Source organism: Mauremys mutica, chromosome 16 (genome assembly GCF_020497125.1).
Source record: "Mauremys mutica isolate MM-2020 ecotype Southern chromosome 16, ASM2049712v1, whole genome shotgun sequence".
NCBI classification, from domain to species: domain Eukaryota; kingdom Metazoa; phylum Chordata; order Testudines; family Geoemydidae; genus Mauremys; species Mauremys mutica.
This window is the reverse complement of record NC_059087.1, coordinates 714,517-734,039: the sequence shown is the minus strand read 5'-3', so window position 1 is coordinate 734,039 and position 19,523 is coordinate 714,517. Positions and strand designations below refer to the sequence as shown.

Here is a 19,523-nt window from a genome sequence, read left to right as displayed (position 1 = left end):
TGTAGTCCAGGCCTTAGTCTCTCAATGGAATTACTGTCCAGATGACAAGTCCTTTTTGTAGATTCTCTCTCCACTTTTTTCAATATCATTTGTGAGGCATGAACACAGCAGTGCTTCCTCACCATCATACGCTCCTTCATCTTACTTGACTATCCTCTTCGTACATCCAGTTGTCAGGTTTGGGTTTTGAATCCCATAGTATCATACTACGACTTTTGTTTTGTTAGTTTATCTATCATGATCAAAGCTAAGATTGCAGCACAGGTATTGTTAGCAAAAGGCACAGGCAGGATGAGGACAATAAATAATAAACCACTGAAGCTGGAGACCCCACACCCAGGACTGATAGCCCCAACCCTGCTGAGGCTGAAGTTTATGGGCAGGGAAAGCATTCCTGGAACCACAGACCCAGAGTTCCAAGGTGAGCCCCCCAACCTAGATTAGATGCATCTGAAATTAGGGATACTGAAGGCTTGGGGGTGACAAAGGGAATGCCTGTGGCCAGCGCTCAGGAGTCCCTCCACCTGTCAAGGGGGGCGCGAGAACTGTGAGCTCCAAGTCCATGCATTTCGTGAAAACCCAAGGAGCTGCTGACAGTCAAAAAAGGCAGGACAGTGAACTGGTAATGAGTCTGGTTTATGATAAATCTGAGGAACCTTCTGTGGCCCTGGAAGATGGAGATGTGGAAATAAGGATTTTTGAAGTCGAGAGTGACGTACCAGTCTCCTGGATCCAGGGAGGAAATAGCCGAGGCCAAGAAAACCATGCAGAACCTCACTTCCTTCAGATAATTGTTGAGGCAGCACAGGTCTAGGATGGGTCAGAGACCCCTCTGTCTTTTGGGATTAGGAAATAATGGGAGTAAAATCCCTCTCCCATTCTGGGGCACCACATCCGCAGTCCCTACCTGAAGGAGGGCTTGTGCCTTGTGGATTAGAAGTTGTTCATGAGAAAGGTCCCTGAAGAGGGATGGGGTGGCGGGTGGGAGGAAGAAAACTGAAGGGGGTAACCTTCCTCCGCTGTACTCAGCACCCAGCAGTCCGAGGTGATGAGGGACCACACCAGGCTGAAGTAGGAGAGAGGGTCTGAAAACAAAAAGGGGGCAGGATCCAGTGCAGGAATTGATATAACACCCTTGGGCGTGTCTTCAAAAGTTTTGTTCGGGGCCTCCCAGGTACCTGTGTGAACCCGGTAGTGAGGCTGAAGTGGAGGGGAGTGGTTGCCTGTGCTTGTAACCCCTGCTCTGTTTTTTAAACAGCTCCTGGAAAGGCAGAGGAGCCAAGAAGTGGGTTCGCTGTTGAGGCCTGAAATGCTTCCTCAAAGGTTCCAGGGATTAGAGAGTCAGGGATGCGAGAGTAGCTCTGAAGTCCTTCAGACCAGGGGGGTTCGAGTCCATCTGCTCCAAGATGGAGGAGGTATACTCAAAGGAAAAATCATGGATGGACTGTTGGACCTCAGGTGGCAATCCTGAGGATTGGAGCCAGGAGCATCTACTCATTTCCACGGCCGAAGCCATCGTTCTGGCTGCCACATCAGCTGCATCCTGGGCCACCTGGAGGGAGGCTCGGGCTATGCTCTTCCCTTCCCTTCCCCGATCAGGGCAGAAAACTCTTGCCTGGAGTTCTATGGCAGCAAGTCTTTAAACTTTGCCATGAAGTCCCAATTGTTGTAATCATACCTCCCAAGCAAGGCTTCTTGGTTGGAAATGCAAAGCTATAACCCAATCTTCCTACAGAACAGGTCTAGCTTCTTTAAGTCTTTTTGCTTCAGGGTCACACCTAGCTCTCCATATCTGTCCCTCTCATTGGTCACCGTGACCATAAGGGACCCAGGAGGAGGGTGGAAGTACAGGTATTCATACCCCTTGGCAGACACATAGTAGCTTTTCTCTGCCCTTGAGGTGGGAGGGAGGGAGAGAGGATGGGGTCAGCCATAGGGACCTGACTGGACCCATAACAACCTCATTGAAGGGTAGGGCCACCTTTGACAGGACCGCCATGGCCAAAATGTCAATAAGGCTATGTGAGGACTCTAAGAACCTCCACCTCTAGCCCGAGGTTAGAAACCACCCTTTTTAATAGCTCCTGATGAGCTCTAATGTTGTCCTGAGGCACCAAGCTGCTTGGTCCCAAGACAGGTTCATCAGGGGAGGAGGAGGAAGAGGCCTGTACTGGTGGGGGGCCTACCTCTTCTTCTTCAGACCCAACTACATAAGCTAGGCCTAAGTCCTCTATGTCAGTACCGGGTCGGTGCCAGACAGTGCAATGGAGGAGGCCTCCTCTCCAACACTGCTGAGTAGGAACAGCTGGATGATACTTCCGGTACCAGAGTAAAACCCCACGGGGATTCCAGACTGGCCACTGGACCTGCATTGGCCACTCACCTCTGGGCCAGGTGCCATGGGGAGGGCCCCCACCAAGATCCAGTGGAACACAGGATGGGTATTGGCGGTGAACCCTTGGTTGTGTGATGGGCTCCACCTCCAACTCTGGGGACTAGTCCTCTTAAGGAGATCATGGGGAAAAGTGGGAAAGTTTTCACTGACAACAGAAGGGCCATTTTTCCTCTAGTCAGCACCGAAGGGCCCAGTGCCAGGTATCAGCTCGAAGCAATGTGTCCCTTCTGCTCACACTCATCAGAGCTAGTAGTTGGTCCCATTGGGGTCAGAGGAACTGGGAATGTCATCACGTCCCTAGCAGCTGCAAAGACCTCCAGGGTGGAAGGCACTGCAATCCCACTCGTTCAACGATGTCTCCCCAGCATTGGAGGATGATCCCACTCTGGACTCATCAGCACCTACAAGCAGGGAGGAGTAAACGGTAGCACTAGCAGAATGGGAATGGCCCAACACAGGTTGTACTCTGCTGTATTCCACATGTTTGTCCTTCCTTGGTACTGGGGAGCACCCCCTTTCTGACCCTTATTTCTTGTGTTTCTTTCTTGGTACTGGAGAGGGAGAACAGTGCTACGAAACACAATGCCTGAGGGGTGCTTTGCACTAAATCCGAGGTGCTCAGTGCTGAGTCCGACCGGCTTGGCTCTGATGCTGGCCTAAGAGCAGCTTTCATTAGGATAACTCTTAGTCTAGCCTCCCTGTCCTTTTTTGTACAAGGGCTTGTAGTTGCGGAAGAGTTGGCAAAGCTCTCGTACATGAGCTTCTCCCAGGCACTTCAGACAGCTGGAGTGTGGGTCGCTCACCAGCATAGGCTTGCTACAGGAGGCACAAGGTTTGAAGACCACAGACCGGAGCATGTCCCACCCCAAGGTTGAAAGGAACCCCTGTAAGCTAAGAGAGGGGGTCTAATTATATACATTGAAAATATCTACACTATGTACATTACTATTAGAAATTAAAACTGAATATAACTAAACTAAAGAACAACAGGAAAAAACACTGAATGATCACCTTGCAAAAGCAAGCTAAGTTGTTCCAGTGACCGTCATGGGTGTAAGAAGGAACCATGAGGGTGCGGGGCCAGCCGGGCCCCTTATATCGGTGCATGAGCGCACAACACCAGAGGGTGCTAGAGCCGTCCTGACGGATACCACTGAAGGAAAAATCTCTGGTGATGGTGCATGCGGCACACAAACACCTAATGTGGAATGGACATAAGCACTCAAAGAACTTCTCATTACCTACCTCTCTATATATCATTAAATATTTTGTATACTTTTATAATGTCCCTTCTTATTCATCCCCTTTCTAAGGTAAATAATGTATACATTTGTTGAGAAGAAGACAGAACTAGATGCCAACCATATATTGATGGCATCATTTGTTTTTACAGCAGCTGAAAGCATACTAGGCAGTTTACAGAACAGAAAGCCATGGACCCTATCACCCCAGAATTTACATCTAATTGGTAATGAGCTGTGGGGGAAGAAGATCAGCTGTTCATCACATGCTCTGGGATCATATGAATGACCTTGAAGCAAATTCCTATTATGGATTCCCATAGGGCATCTCCTTATGATGAAATGGTGTCAATGGTTGAGAAAGTCCAGCAACATTAGCATGTATATTTCACTTCTGAGCCCTGAGGTACTCCATTAGTGCTGTGAATACCAGAATGGCAGAGGTCCAAACTACCAGGGAGGGTCAATTGCTGATGGAGTTGGCCTGCCATCATCCTCTTGGATAACTTTTCCCCAAAAAGAAGTTTGAGGGCAGGTGATAGTTTGCTTGGTATTTTACTTTGTACGTATGGGAATCCCCACAAGCTGTTGTCCAATTCAGTGAGTCACTCCATTCTTACAAAGTTATTTTTATTTATCAATGATTAGTACAGAACAATTATTCCATTATTAAGAGAAAAACATTTCTTATAAAAATCTGTATAATCCATAGACAAAAGCAGCAATTAAAGTAAGTTTACTTTCCTTCACTTTTTTTCCTGAAATGACGTAGAAGGAACAGCGTGCTTAGAAGACCCAGCTTCCTCTTCCTTTTCATGGGGACGTTTTCTGGTTGTGGTTGGCTAGAAGAAAGAGGCAGGAGCATGACTATGCAAGTCACACACAAATACCTAACACCTTTAATTTTAATATATGTTCAGAATGAAGGCAGAGCCCCAACTATCATGTCTACTGTGAGTTCAAGATGTTTAAGAAACTCTCCTTGCTGCCTCCCATATGACAACTGAGAGCAAAAACACAAACAACAGTAAAAGATTCAGTCATCATCATCTGCACTCTCACCATTACTAATCCTTAAAACAATTTATCAAGTTGCCTGTCATTCCATGACTAGTTCTCCCTCTTTCTTGATCATCTTTCATTTAGTAAACACACATTTGTTCTAAGTCTTATTTGTCCTGGTTACATCAAAGCCCCTCATGTGTCAATTTTTCCTGGACTGACACCAACCAGATGAACACTCTGAGGGATGATGCACAAAAAATCTGATCAAGGAACTGCAACAAATAATTTCTTTCAGACTTAAACTAAATGTGATAATTTAAGAACATATTAAAAGTTCTGATTATAAACAAGGCATCTGAGCTGAATCTATTTACAGCAAGGATGCAATAATAGTTACATGTCTTAAGGATGGGATGATCCATTACCCGCAAGACAGTGGAGACTGGTAATGGCCTCCCCAATCAGCAAGCATATATGATCCTCTAGCATCAGACAGCTGCTCTTAATCCCTTCTCTTACTCTCTCCATTCTTTCCCCTCAAAAAAGTAAAATAAAATACAAGCAAGCACCCAGCTCCTCACTCAATCTTGCTCTTATCTTTCTTTGTTACCATCTTCCAGTGACAACCCTGCTCACAATCTCGAGCCTTCATTTAATGTCAGTTCTTCCTAGGATATTAAGTATCTGAGTCCCTAAGGCTCTGACACATCAAATATACTCAAGCATATGGTTAATTTTAAGCACATGAATAGTCCAATTGAAGTCTACTGGGACTATTTATGCACTTAGAATTAAGCACATACTTAAGTGCTTTGATGAGGCCTAAATACCTACTGGTTCTACTGGTGAAAGGTATAGTAACTGGCAGAGCTAACCAGCATAGTGCTACATAACACTAGCTTGAAATTAAAAGTTTTTGCAGGGTAAATATTCAAAATCAATTTTTACTACTATAAATGGATTTCTTTCAAATCTCAACTTCTCTGCATATAAAATGTCATTTTATTCCTACTGTGATGCTGCATGATTGAAATATGACCATTTATATCAATGACATTGCCACTGTTAGACAATCAGAACAGATTTTGTACGAAGTATATCTTGTAAGGTGTCAATGGAAAAGTTATGATTTTCCAAATAAGATTATCCTGTTTAAATCCATGAATCATCCCTGTAGCTCAAGTTATGGACATATATCTCAAATGTGTTTGTTCCTGGGGTAACACCCATAAGGTAGTTTACATCCAGTTTATCCAGCACATTGTGAATGGACTATTCAAGTTTCATGGCCCATTAAATACATTTAGCTCTCATAATGGGCCACAGAAGAAACTCATTATACCCAGAAAGATCTTCCTGTGGACACCTCAGCACAGATATGGGCAATGGCTGCCTCTGAGAGTCATCAAGCCATGTATGGACAGACAATATGCTCATGTGATCCTGGACTCCATCTTGTGCCAGTAACTTTCCAAGAACTGGGCTGTGAGCTTTATTTGAAACAGAAAATGTCCAGGCACATGGCAAAGGGTAGAAAAGACCCCTAGGATGACTCCATTTTGCCTCTTTCCTGGTCCGATTCTCTGGACTATGGATTTACAACTAAAAGGAGGATATTGAATGATGGACTGAGGATCTTCCTATTTTTTGGAAGTTACCAGAGAGACTTTTCAAGCCAGCTCGCGAGCCTCATGCAACTCTTTTACAGCTCAAGTGTGGCTCATGGAGCTCCCACACACCCCCATTCTCCACCTACCAGCCTGGGGAGAGGGAGGCTCGGGGCTTCTGACCTGCAGCAGGGTGGTGGGGCTAGGAGCTTCTGCCAGAGATGACTGGTGCCTGCTGAGAGTGTGGGGGGTACAGTTTAAAGATTCACACACACCCCCAATAGCTTGAGTAACACACCCCAGATACTCTCCCCTCTTACCCTCAGCAGCCCCTCCCTGCAGCTCTCAGGTGTTAGCTCCATGTGAAGAGACAGCAAGAAACAGCTGGGAGCTGCAGGGAGGGGCCACTGCTTTAGCTCCTCAGGGAGATGCATCAGCAAAAGCAGCAGCTCTCCCTGTAGCTCCCAGCTGTTGCCACTCCTTCTTCCCATGGCCACAACTCCCAGCTTGCCAGCCCCAGGAGCTGCTGTTCAGGGAGGGGACCTGGCAGCACCAGGTGACCTAGCGGGGCCAGCAAATCTTGACAAAAATCGGGGGGGGGGGGGGAGAGGCATGTGACCCCAAATATCAACCCAGGATCAAAAAGGCATCAGGCCTGCAGAGTGTGCCTGCCAAGGCTTGGGTCTTCAGCAGGAGCAGGGCCGAAGCCCCGAGTCCCGGCAGGCACCTCCCGCGTGGCTGAAGACCCGAGCCCCAGCAGGTGCATCCTGGCTCTCCAACTTCTGAAGATTGTTGTATGCGGCTTGGGCGTTCAGTGAATTTGGCCACCCCTGGTCTAGAACATCACTTCTACAAACCTGATACAAGAACACTGCAATTATTGTATGCATATGATCTATTAACCATTTTAACTCTCTTCTTTTCTTAATAAGCCTTCAGATTTTAGTTAAAGGATTGGCAGCGGTGTGATTATTGGGCAAGATCAGAGTTATATATTGACCCAGCTAAGTGCCGATCTCTTGAGACTGGAAGAACCCTATGTTTAATTAAATTAGTTTTCAGTAAACATTCAGAGTCCAGTGTCTGGGTGGTGAGACAAAGGCCTGAATGCCTAAGGAGACTGCATTTTTTATTTCTTGTTAACCAGTGCAGTGAGACAGAAGTTTATTTTTGCTACGGGCTTGGTATAATCTAATGATATAATAACCACCAGTTTGGGGTGAGTCTGCCCTATTTTTCAGCAGTTTGTCCTGAATCTGGCACTCTCAGCTGTGACCTACTCAGAGTAACACCTACTCAGTGTGTTTTAAATGTAAACTAAAAAACAACAAAGCAAAAAACATACTAGTCTTGATGTCTGTGGTGGATGCATAGAGACTCTTGTTTGTGAGAGTAGCTCTTGAAATGTGCTCTTCATACTTTCATCCTGTGAAGAATTATAAACATTTAATTAGATGGAATGTTTGGAAAAATAATTTAAGATATGGCTGCTCAGGTGAGTCCTGTGGTTAGGGCATTGCACTACCATGTGATCCTCAAGTTAGGTTCCCAGGACCAGTCTCCCTGGGGCTGGGAATGCTGAAGAGGCTGCACACTTAGTAGTAATTCTTACAAAAGATAGTTAGGAAAGGTATTGAGATACTCCATTCAACCCTCTTCAGCCTGTGATGGTGGGAGAGGGAATTAAAAGCTTTGATTTGAAGGGAGCTTTCAAAAGTAACATTCTTTATGAAGGGTGCAGGAAAATATACCAAGTCTTATGTTATAGCAGAAATATATAAATAATTATATTTACTGATTCATCATACACCACATACAATTGACTGGGGCACCAAAGAACAATAAAAACAGACACACTGAAAGGTGCCTGAGATTTTAAGAACTATCATATTAAAACTTTAAAGAAAAAAAAAAGGGGGAATGGAGTAAGCAGGGTCAGTGATAAATGAACAAGGAGAAGGAAGGTTAAAAAAAGTGTGGGGGTTTAACAAGGAGTGACCATGCATTTTTAGGGATTTTTTGTTCTTTTTTTTTTTTTTAGTGTAATTTAGAAGTTGGGAAAGAGGGGTTGAGAGGCAAAGTCCATACCCTAGAGGCTACTACAGCAAAGGCATGTGGTATTTGGACAGAGATGCCAGTCAGGAAGAAGATATGGAAGCTGCTAATGAACCTACACCATTAAAAGCTTTAAAAAACAAGACTGCAAACTCAAGGCCAATGACTTTATAGAGAGCCAATATACAAAAGTCAAGGCACATGCAATATGATCACAGCAGCTCAAATACACTATTGCATTTTAAACAAGCTTCAATCGATGAGGAAGACAGCCTGCTAAAAGGGAATTACAGTAAACAAGTCTCATAGCTATAAGGCACATGATGCCATTGTAAGATGGTCATAGCATAATGGGAAAATGCAGTTTTGTACTATGTCTGGCACAGGGGGTGCCATGGAAAGAGTGTTGTCAAGCGATAAGAAAGTTCTTAACCTGACTCAGTGCTTCCAACAAATCCCCTCAACAAGCAAGCCACAAAGGAAACTTGCTTATGACACTCTACCTTATATTTAGAAACCAACTTGCCACAAAGCATCACACACACACACACACACAGTAATACGGGGTATAGGATTCTGCCTACCCAATACCCCACTGGAGACACAATTTGCTCATAAAGAAGTTCCCAAACTGTGAACCATGAAGCACATGGTGGTGGTCTGTGGACAGGCTGATTGGTCACAGGATACTGTTCTCCTGGTTCTCAGCTCCTGCTACAGGTATCCAGGTTCCTCACTGCCTGTAAAAGTAGCTGGAAGCAAGGAGAAGAAGCCAATCTTGCTGCTTCCACTAGGCCAGGGTTGCTGCCTAAGAGGAAGAGGGGAGGAAAGAGGAACCAGTCAACAGCCCGAGAAAGGAAGCAAATGGCTGGGAAGCACGTGCAATGGAAATGGGGAGACTTGCACTAGTGGAAATGTAGTAAGAGCAGAAGGAGAGAAAGAAACAGAACCAATGGGAGATTATATTTAAAAAAGCAGCAAAAACAACATGATTAACTTTTCCCAAAAGAGGACAGGGCACTCCCCACATTAAAAAATAAAAACACATCAAGTAATGTCTTAGTGTTAATTTTCCAGGGAAGCTATTGCTGTAGCTACACAGATATACCTTGAAATGGCAAATGGAAAGAGAGGTGGTCCACAGTCATGAATGTGAGGGATGGTGTCTAAACGGGCAATCTCTCTATTAACATGTGATCCAGGCCACAAACAAATATGAGAACCTCTGGTTTGATTCCCACCTTGTAGTTACGACTCAAACTACTACAAGACAACTCCACAATCATCTGAAAAGCACATCTCTGTTAATGAGACGAATTATTCTCTGGATGTAAGTGGGGTCAGATACGCCTCATGGTCAGTGGGAGAGGACATGCACACACTGAGTTCATCAGTGTCCAGGGCTACAAGAAAACAAACTGCTCTGGTGATAATACAGGTGTGGACTATACCTTGAATGGAACTATATGACGTGATCGTGAAACCATGCAACATAAGCTTCACAAATAACAGACACAGTATACTCAGAGCAGACCCAGATATTAGGTCAAATATGTGACTAGTGCTTTGGAAGCTCTTCTCTACTCCTTAGGCAAGACTTGAGTCCATCACTTCCGGGAAGACATGGGCTAGCCCACACACGCATACATGGAAATTTCCAAGGACAACATTCTGTGAGGACTGCAACAGTAAGTGGCAACACTAGTTCAGCGAATTTGGCTGCACAATCCTCCACAGAATCCTGTGGTCTCTGTACCAGCAGAATGATGAATTTTGGTCAGCTGGTTACTGTATGCATTACAAGTAAGAACAAAATATTATTGCTATTCTCCCATCTTTTCATTCCCCAATGGATCACCGAGCTGAGCTAGCTGTACTAGCTGAGCTAAAACTGGGCCTGCAGCATCATTCAACCAGCTTTGACCATGTAAAATGCACATCAAACCTGGATCACCCACCAAAAACTGATACAGAATAGGTCACCATGCATTTTAGGGCAAGATTTTCAGAGACACAAATAGTAGCTAATTGCCATTTGAACTTTTGGAAATCTCTTGTTTAATATCCATTGTGTTAATATTAGTTTATTGAAACTAGAATACAAAGCCTGATCGAGTCTAGGTAAAAACAGTGGACACTATAAAACCTATCTTGAATGCTGCTCTTTCTGCTCTAGGTCTTGAGTAGGCCATTGGAGTTTAAAAAAAATGGGGGGGGGGTAATTTTAGGTTAAACACCAGGAGAAATATTTCAACACTAAATTGGCGGTCTTACTGGTTAAATGTAGTGTTAAGAAATGAAAATTTGGACAGAGGGTTTGAATTATTATTAATAGCTGAAAGTTTCTCAAAGGAGCTAAAAATACTAAGACATTTCAAACTCTTGCGGCCTGATAGATATCATCTGTATATCTGATGCATGCATCCATCGTGCTGCTTCTGTGCTAGTTTTTAAAAACAATACTTACAGACAATGGCAGAGAGAGTGGAGGGCCATCAGCTCCTCACTGCACACAGTTACAGGAGCTCAAGTGGCTCCTCTGGTGGTGTTCAAGTGGCCTGGCATCTAGAAATGAACATTTGGGATGCTGGCCTTCAGAACAGCCAGGGGTACATCACCTGCAAACAACTCGTATAAGATGGCAGCCAGCCATGTAAGGAAATATTTTTAAAAATAGGGATTGACTGACAGTTGGATTTTGGTGGGTGGAGGTTAGAAACCATAGCAGTCCCATCTTAAAGTAAAGTATTCCTGCCCCCTCTATTTTTGTCAGATGAAAGAAGCTTTCCCCTGCTAGTTGTGAAGTGAGCCAAGATTAAAATCCTGCATACAAAACTCTGTTTCCAAGTTATCACCAAAGACCTCTGCAAATGTATATGGTTTATTACATGCTGAATAATTTGTCAGATTTCCTTTTGGCCAAAGCATTACTTTTCCAGGACGACACCCCAGGCCATATCTGTCAATTCAAAAACGGCTTGGTATTTGTGTCTTGGCAAAGCTAGTGTCTGAATTCACTGTCCCATTATGACCATTAACCCAAAGCACCATTTTTTAGCTGTGATACTCTTTTAAACTCTTTTCTGACCTGTGTGTCTGTCAGTCTCACTAAAATTACAGTGTGGTAATTAGAGCCCTCCACAGAGGAAGAATACAACCAGAATTTTAAGAAATTCAACTGACTACACTTTGAAACGTCTCAAATTCTCATCTCGTCTATCATGGCACTCCCACTTATCTTTTATCCCTTGTAATTTATTGCCTTCTTTCCCATTATGTCCATCATCAGTGGTTTTTAAAACCCACCTAGCAGTGTTTACTATAAAATAAACTGCACAGAACTAAAACCTAAAACATAAATCTGTACCCAGTTAATCCACTCCAGGAGATTCACGGAACTGCAGAGATACAGAATTGTGAGTGAAACCAGAAGAATGCAGAGTAGGAATTTTCCAATTCCAAGCACTATAGTTGGTCTTATGACAATGAAGTCACAAAAGGAACCCCTTCCACAGTGTGTGCTCCATTCCAGCAAGAATCTGACATGCTGCACGGGTCCTCTAATGATCATAGCAGTTACCCTTCCCCTGCCCCCACTCCGAACTCTGAGGGGTGGAGCACACTCTCTTGCTGGGCTACTGCTGGCTCACTCCTCTTCAGACATTAGTAATGTCTTGAAAAGTCAAATCACTGAACAATTGTTGAATCTTCATTAAGGAGGAGCTATTAAAGCCATGAGAGAGACTGTTCTAAGCCTCCTTATACAGCTAGTCTAACTAGCCGTAATGTTTCTTGTGAATTAAGTCTTATATATATGCCACATGATAACAAATAGGCAGTACCCCTCCCAGAATGTTATTGCTGTACTGTACTTTAAATACATGTCTCAACACATACCTGAAGCCAGGGATGTTCCAAGGCTTTTTCCGTTGTAAGACGTTTATTTGGATCCACTACTAACAGCTTCTTCACAAGATCCAAAGCTAAAATAACAAAATAAGGTGATTGGCATAATGTCAATAATCTAATGACTCCATAACTTTAAAATAAATGACCCAATGTGTTTAAGGGAGTACAAAGGATTGTGATATACATCAGTGGTCTCCAAAGTGGGGTGCGAGCACCCCAGGGGGTGTGCAAGAGGATCCTTTGGGATGCATGGCAGGAGCAGCGCCGCTGGAGCAGCGCCGTTTCGGCAGTTCAGGCGGACTCTTTTTTTTTTTTCTTTGCGCTTCAGCAGTTCGGGCAGGAGTCCAAGCGGCTTTTTTTTGTTTTTGTTTTTTTTGCTCAGGGTGGCAAAAATGGTAGAGCCGGCCCTGCAGCGTGGCAGGGAGTGCGTGCTCCAAAATTTTTGACTGATAGGGGTGCACGATCAAAAAAGTTTGGAGACCACTGAGGTACATTAATAAATCTAAATATTTCATTTTAGAGCATGGAAGCTCAGGGTTAGCAAAAGTGTTTTCTTCCATTAATAAGTAAACACTTCCTGCTTTGTAAGCCATTTCACACATTCACTGTTAAGAGACTGTTCTGAGTCCATATGCTTTACTCCACTGTCCAATGAAATCTTCTTGTGTTATCAACGGTGCTCATCGGTAAATACATACTAAGTCCTAAACTGTTATGAATGCTTGAAATACTGCAAGTGCAGTTATGTGACCACATTTCATTGTGGGTGCAAAACTGCACTCATTAAAAAACCTAACTACCTACACCAAATCAGGTAGTTAGGCTTCCAAATGGGAGGCCAGGTTGAAACCTACCTAAGATTTGGTGCCTGAGTCAATACAGCCTGAGTGCCTACAATTAAACAACATATTACCAGTAACACATACCTCCTGCAGATTCTTATACAATGTCTACTGCATTTTTAGGGCAGTTTCCTCCACTCAAGCATTTTAACCAGGACCCTAAGACTTTTGGTTTGATTGCATAATAAAAAAACATCGTAACAGGCACTGTGAAAAAGCAAAAGTTATATTGTATGCAATGATATTATCAGTCTCACCTAAGGTAGACTGACCAGATCTTTGGCTCTTCACTACACCTGCTGATTCTGCTGTACTGACTGGGACTACTTATGCCCTTAGTATAACTTGAACTATTTTAAATGATGTCTAATTTATTTTCCTATTGTCTTAATGCTACTTGGACATTGACACTATTTTGGTCAGCTTCAGACCTTTCAGAACTGGGTTGAACTTGTTAAGGTTATTAGAAAGAATTATCCAGAGGAGCTAGTGAAAGCTGCCCAATGGAAATACTACAATTATTTCATGTCTATAAAGATCTTTGAAGACAGAAAGTGCCATGGCAATAACTGGGATAGCCATGGTAAGCTGGGCAGCAAGTGCAGATCCCTGGGTACATACTTGGGCAACAAGCCCAAGCCAATGGTGGTACTACTTCAGCAATGCTACTATTTTTAGTGCACTAGCTGAAGCAGAGCTAGGGCAGGTGACTCTATGAGACCTGGGATTCACACCTCCCAGCTGAAATGTAGACGTACCCAAAGATACCAATTAAAGCACAGTAGAAACTTTAGAGAGTCAGCAAAATACTTCTACAACCATTGTAATGTAAACATACCCATATCTGACACATGCTTCCATTCTCTTGGAATAAATGTGTATTCTCCACGGGTAATTTGATCTTTCAGACATAGCTGAGTATTTTGTTCATTGAATGGTGGATATCCACACAGGCTAAATAAAAGAGAAAAAAATAAATATAATGGATAATGCAGCTTTTGCCATAGCAGTTGAAAGACTGACTGTTGTAGAGAATATGCATTTCACAACATCTGTTCCAGAACTGAAAATATGACACACATACTCATTAGCAAATGTACTTACATGAAGGCCTAAGACCTCCACCCATGTATGACTGTTCAATTGAACTGTCAGCCCTGAAGTTTCTTACCATACAAAAAGAATAACTCCTAAACTCCAGCAATCCACAGCACGGCTATACCCAGCTGTCCCAAGTGAATTGAGAACTTCAGGGGCGAGATACGTGGGAGTACCACATAATGTTTTCATAAGTGATGATTCTCCAAGAATCTTGGATTGTCCAAAATCTGTAATCTTGTATATGAGAATAACACTAAATCAGTTTTTATTGTAACACATATTAGAATACACTATACTAGACAGCATGTATCAGGAGAGAGATTTATGGCTCTAATTTCTAAGGCATTTTGCCAGTACACAACTATGTACTAAGCTGTACCCAACAGAGAACTTCAGCAAAAAACTCAGCAGGACAAAAGACTTTTTTTTGGGGGGGGGGGGGGGGGGAGAGAGTTGGGACAGAGAGATTTGAGTTTTAGTGCTAGCAAAGAGTGCTGGATTGAACACCAGTCTGAAGTATTCTATTTATCCCCAGATTGGGGAATAGCATAAGTAGCAGCACTATGGATTCATGGCTACCATGGAGAGACTATTATATGCAGAGCAATGGTTCAATCTCCAAACCTACTCAATATGTACTTAAGTCTCTCAGGCAAAAACACAAACTGACACCAAACAGCATGGATAATTACCAAAATGTTGGTCATGACTCCATGATTAAGACTACTGACATATGCAAGTGAAGCAGAGTCTTATTCCACTGATTACTATGTGAAATATTAAATGCGAAAATTCTTATTCATACTTATGTGTATGTATTGATTGAAATATGCAGAAGAGAGGAAGCAATTTCTAAAGTTTGTGAAAGAACCTTAACTCAAGATGTCCTGTATTTTTAGCCTCTATTATTTAGGAATGAGCATCATCAATCTTATGCCATGTTCATTTTTTGTGAATAAAGTTTCTGAATAAAGAACATCAAAATAAAAGAAAAAAGATCCAGAGATAGAAGCTTCTTCCTCACCTTTATAAGACAAGTTTCCTCAGAAGAGGAAAGTAGCACATTTTCTGGCTTTAGATCCCGATGTATAATACCATTTTCATGAAGATACTATGCAAACACACACACACACACAAAAACACAGAATGCATGCATTAAAATGTAACTTCCAAGTCTTTCCAATTATGATGCTACAAGTAACTGAAACAGATTTGAGAAGTGTGTATTTGAAGCTATATGGTTCACAAAAAGATTTAAAGTATTTGTCAGCTGCTGCACAGCAGCTTCTAACCTCCACAAGTAGACTATGTAGAACAGGAAAGCTATGTCATCCCTGCAGTTCATCCATATGCCGCATTATCAGAACAGATTCTTCATGATGACACTAAGGAATTTTGGTCCTCAATCTCTTTTTTATTGATATTAACAGCCAATATCTTTTTCTGTGTTCAAACCCTCTTAAATTAAGTACATTTCCCTGCCTTAGTTTGCCAAGGCAGACACCACTATACAATGGCGTTGGAACAATTTGTATAGTGGGGGTGTGACATTACACTTCATATTCTTTATAGAAATATGATTATGATAAGGATATGACATAACTGTACTTTATGCAAGATGGCTCATGTAAGATATCATTGGAAAGGTTATGATTTACTGAATGCGATTATCCAATTTGTATGCATGTATCATTTCTGTACCTGAAGTTAGGAATATGGACTGTTTAACAATTACAACTGGGTGTGTATTGGCAAGACACTCACCAGACAACAGGCCATCAGATTTGATGGTCCATTATGAAGGAACAACAAGACGGTGACCATCCTAATCTTTCCACCTCCTGGGAGGCATCCTGGGACATAACTGTGACACTACTAGGTCAGGTGGTCTGGTCACCTACTACACTAACTTGGACTTCTAGTAATTTTCCACTCACAGGAGGAGGAGGTTAAGTTTGGGAAACAAAAGGCTTTCTGCCTTATGTAAAGTCTATTTAAGGCTGGGAGGGAAGGCATTCCAGACTCTCCTCTTTTGCCTATCCAAGAAGAAAGACTGCTGAAAGTACCTAAGGGGACAAAGAAACCAACCTGAAGGAAAAGGCAGGGGTGAGTCCAGACTGAGACAGGGGTCCAGTCTGTTACTCCTGAGGGCATTCTGCAACAAAAAAATAAAAATTCTGCACATACTTTAAAAGTCTGCAAAATTCTGCAAGCTTTATTTGTCAATAAATAAATGCAGAGGCTCCACCATGGCAGTGGGGAGCACTGGCCACTGGCTGCACGCAGGTGGGAGATCACCCTGCAGCCTCCCCACCCTCCACCCCTGGGACACAGATTGAGTGGTGAGGCTGTGCCCGACCCTGATAAAGCACAAGGCCTGGGTCTGCCCCAGAAACACCCTGGGGCCCTGCCCCTCTGTGCCAGGAGCACCAGTTGTGAGGCAGGCAGTCTCAACCAGGACAGATCCAAGTATGGAGTGGCTCAGTGTGGGGGGATCCAGGTGTGGGGTGAGAGGATTCTGTGGGAGACAATCTCGGTGCAGGCAGCTCAGTGGGGGGGGTCTAGGTGTTGTGGGGGGATCTGAATGCACAGAGGCTCATTGGGAGGGGTTCCAGGAGCAGGGGCAATTGGACTCTGCAGGGGCTTCCAGGTGAATGTGGTTGGGGCTCAGCGGAGGGGTGTGGGGGATCTCAACATGCGGTCTGGGTGCTGGGGAGTGGGGCTTGGTGGGAGTCTGAGTGCAGCTAGTTGGGGGTCAGTGGTGTGGGGGTCTGGATGTGGGGACTCAGGGTAGTGCAGGGGGTGGGGCTCATCAGGGTGGGGGTTTGAGTTCAGTGGAGGGGGTGGCTAAAGGGGTTGGGGTCTGGAGGCAGGGGGGCTCCAGATGCAGGGGTTGAGGTTCAGTGAAGTGGGGTCTGGGTATGGATGGCTAGGGGGGTTTCTGGGTGTACGGGGTGAGGCTTGGTGGGGGTGTCTGGGTATGGGAGGTCCAGATGCACAGGGGTTGGGTGGAGGGGGGAGCAGCTCCCCATCCACTGACCCCTCCCTCTGCAGCTGAGGAGCAAAGGGGCAGGAAGCAAGAGAGGATGCTGAGCTTCCTGCAGCTGGAGGAGGTTACTGAGGGTGGGTCTGACGGCACTTGGGGCAGGGGCAGCGTGCAGAGTGGAGCCCCCTGGCTACCCCTATGCGTAGGAGCCTGAGGGGGGCCATCCTGCTGCTTCTGGGAGCCACATGGAGCGGTCCCCGACCCTGCTCGCCGGCTGGAGCACCGGAGCAGGGCAAGTCCCAGACCCCACTCCCCAGTGGGAACTCGAGGGCCAGATTAAAATGGCTTGCGGGCTGGATTCTGCCCGCAGGCCGTAGTCTGCCCACCCCTGTGGAAGAGAGTGGAACCTTTCCAGGTTGGTTAGCATAATAACTAAAGGAACACTGGCCTAAATCTCTTCTATGAATAATAAGAAGAGTTCACTTACTGCTGTAAAAACACATGCAAGCACAAATGATAGAAGTAAAGAAGTTATACTGATTGCACAGTCAGAGAAAAACCATTTTTTAATTTATACAAATTCAGAACTATTTACCTTTACAGCCAACAGCATCTGATAAAAATAGAGCTTGCAGGTAGCTTCTTTCATTCTGGTTGATCTCGACACTCTGTCATATAACTCTCCTCCTTCCATCCTGAAACAGAAGTACAGAAAGAGATTCAATATACTGGTTTCATAGGTTACACCTCACTGGGAAAGCCTGAGACTGAAAAGCTTCTCTAAACAAAAAGAACCCAATGAAAAGTCAAGTATATTCATTTTCTGAAATGCATCCATTGGGCACATGTTTATAAATTCTTAAACGTGACCTGCAAAGTAAAAATAAATTGGTCTTCAGCTGGCTGAAACTAAACCCAGGAAAGCAGAAGCACTATTCCAAGGAAGTTCACCTTCTAAAAGACCATCTGGCCATTGCTTGTCAATGTAGCACAAAGCCTTGGAACACCTTCTATCCTCTTTGGGTAGCCAGGAGACTTCACCCTTCTTATCACACAAACCTGTAGATACAACAATCCATGGTCTCATCATCTTCAGACTGTACTACCTGGGACTGACAGTGAAGGCCATGCAGAAGCTGCAACTGGTTCATCATCTGGTCACCCATTTACTCTTCTCTGGCTCCCCAACAAGTTCCAGATCCAGGTTAAGAAGCAGATCTCGAACAGTAAAGCTCTCAATGATCTGGGCCTGTGCTCTTTTTAAAACTCCCTCTACTTATGTGATCCACTCACAGCAGCTACAATTGATCAGGATGACAGGGTAGAGAATCCTGCAGGAGTGGAGTGTCTCTGCAGCTCCAAAAGAATGACTTTCCTGTCTGTCCTAACCCCGAGTTATACCAAGGTTTTGGATAGCACCTGAGATCATCATAAAGTCAGGTTCAAGTTACATTATTTTATTTGTGACAGTAAAACATTTACTCTGGAACAAATTGAATGCAAATTACTTACAATTCCAAAACAATATAATAATCTTCTGCATCAAAGAAGTTTTTTATCTTGATTAAGCAGGGCTAGCAAAGAGGAAGAAAACAACAAAATGACACAATCATTTTATGAAAACTAATATTACAAGAAAATATTATCCAAGAAAATAATTTCAGAATGGTGTGCAATCCAAGGTATACATGGCAGGACACTATGCTGATATAGGGTTCTCTTTTAAAAAAAAATGCAAGTGAATTTTATATTAATCATAGTGAGACTAATGTGACAGGTTGTCTGCTTAGTGCAGACATATGCCATGGAAGTTTTCCCCAAAAACATTTCTCTCAATGAACCTCAATCACAATCTGAAACCCCCTTTTTATTCTTATGATGAGCTCCCACACAGCTCTGCCAGTGCATTCTGTCTAGTCAATTATACTATTCCACTATACTTGACTTCCCCTTTTGTGGGGGGTTTACATACAGCAAAAGGGAGAGAGTTTAAAAAAAAAAACAGGAAAAAGGGCAAAATTTAGTAAATCCGCTAAAATTGCCAAAGGAATTCAGGAGCAGGTATAAGGCTTAGTTTTTTTCCTATTAAATTTACTCAATTTCAAATTGATGCCGTGTCTAAGATATTTGGAAGTGTACTACTTTTGTGGGGTTTATTATTTAAGTCAATGGAAAGTTTCAGACAATGTTATCGAATTAACTCAGATCTGAACATTCCCACACTGGAAGTTTTGATTGACTAGACAGGGGTAGTCAACAGGTGCCCCACAGGCCTAATCTGGACCACCAGACATTTTTGAATAGACCCTGAAATGTTTTTATTTACTTATCAATTTTTGTGTGTGTTTGTTTTTGTATTTTTTTTGTTTATTTCCTCTGGAG

General features: G+C 43.6%; 1 protein-coding gene across 14 annotated transcripts in view; it reads right to left on the bottom strand.

Annotated features, from left to right (window-relative positions):
- Positions 1–4,290: 4,290 nt before the first annotated feature.
- CHEK2 (checkpoint kinase 2) overlaps positions 4,291–19,523 on the bottom strand; it is a 43,104-nt gene continuing 27,871 nt past the window's right edge. For 10 of the 14 annotated variants that reach the window (XM_044990141.1, XM_044990137.1, XM_044990136.1 and 7 more), the window contains 8 exons: positions 18,654–18,715; positions 17,737–17,836; positions 15,180–15,266; positions 14,226–14,389; positions 13,893–14,008; positions 12,201–12,286; positions 7,594–7,674; positions 4,291–4,478 (listed from right to left, as the gene is read on the bottom strand). In XM_044990141.1, the coding sequence (XP_044846076.1) occupies positions 4,383–4,478; positions 7,594–7,674; positions 12,201–12,286; positions 13,893–14,008; positions 14,226–14,389; positions 15,180–15,266; positions 17,737–17,836; positions 18,654–18,715 (792 nt within the window). In that variant the 3' untranslated portion in view covers positions 4,291–4,382. Of the gene's footprint in view, positions 4,479–7,593; positions 7,675–8,887; positions 9,112–10,770; positions 10,922–12,200; positions 12,287–13,892; positions 14,009–14,225; positions 14,390–15,179; positions 15,267–17,736; positions 17,837–18,653; positions 18,716–19,523 lie in introns of all 14 variants that reach the window. The other 4 variants (XR_006573912.1, XR_006573913.1, XR_006573911.1 and 1 more) reach the window with 4 other exon arrangements.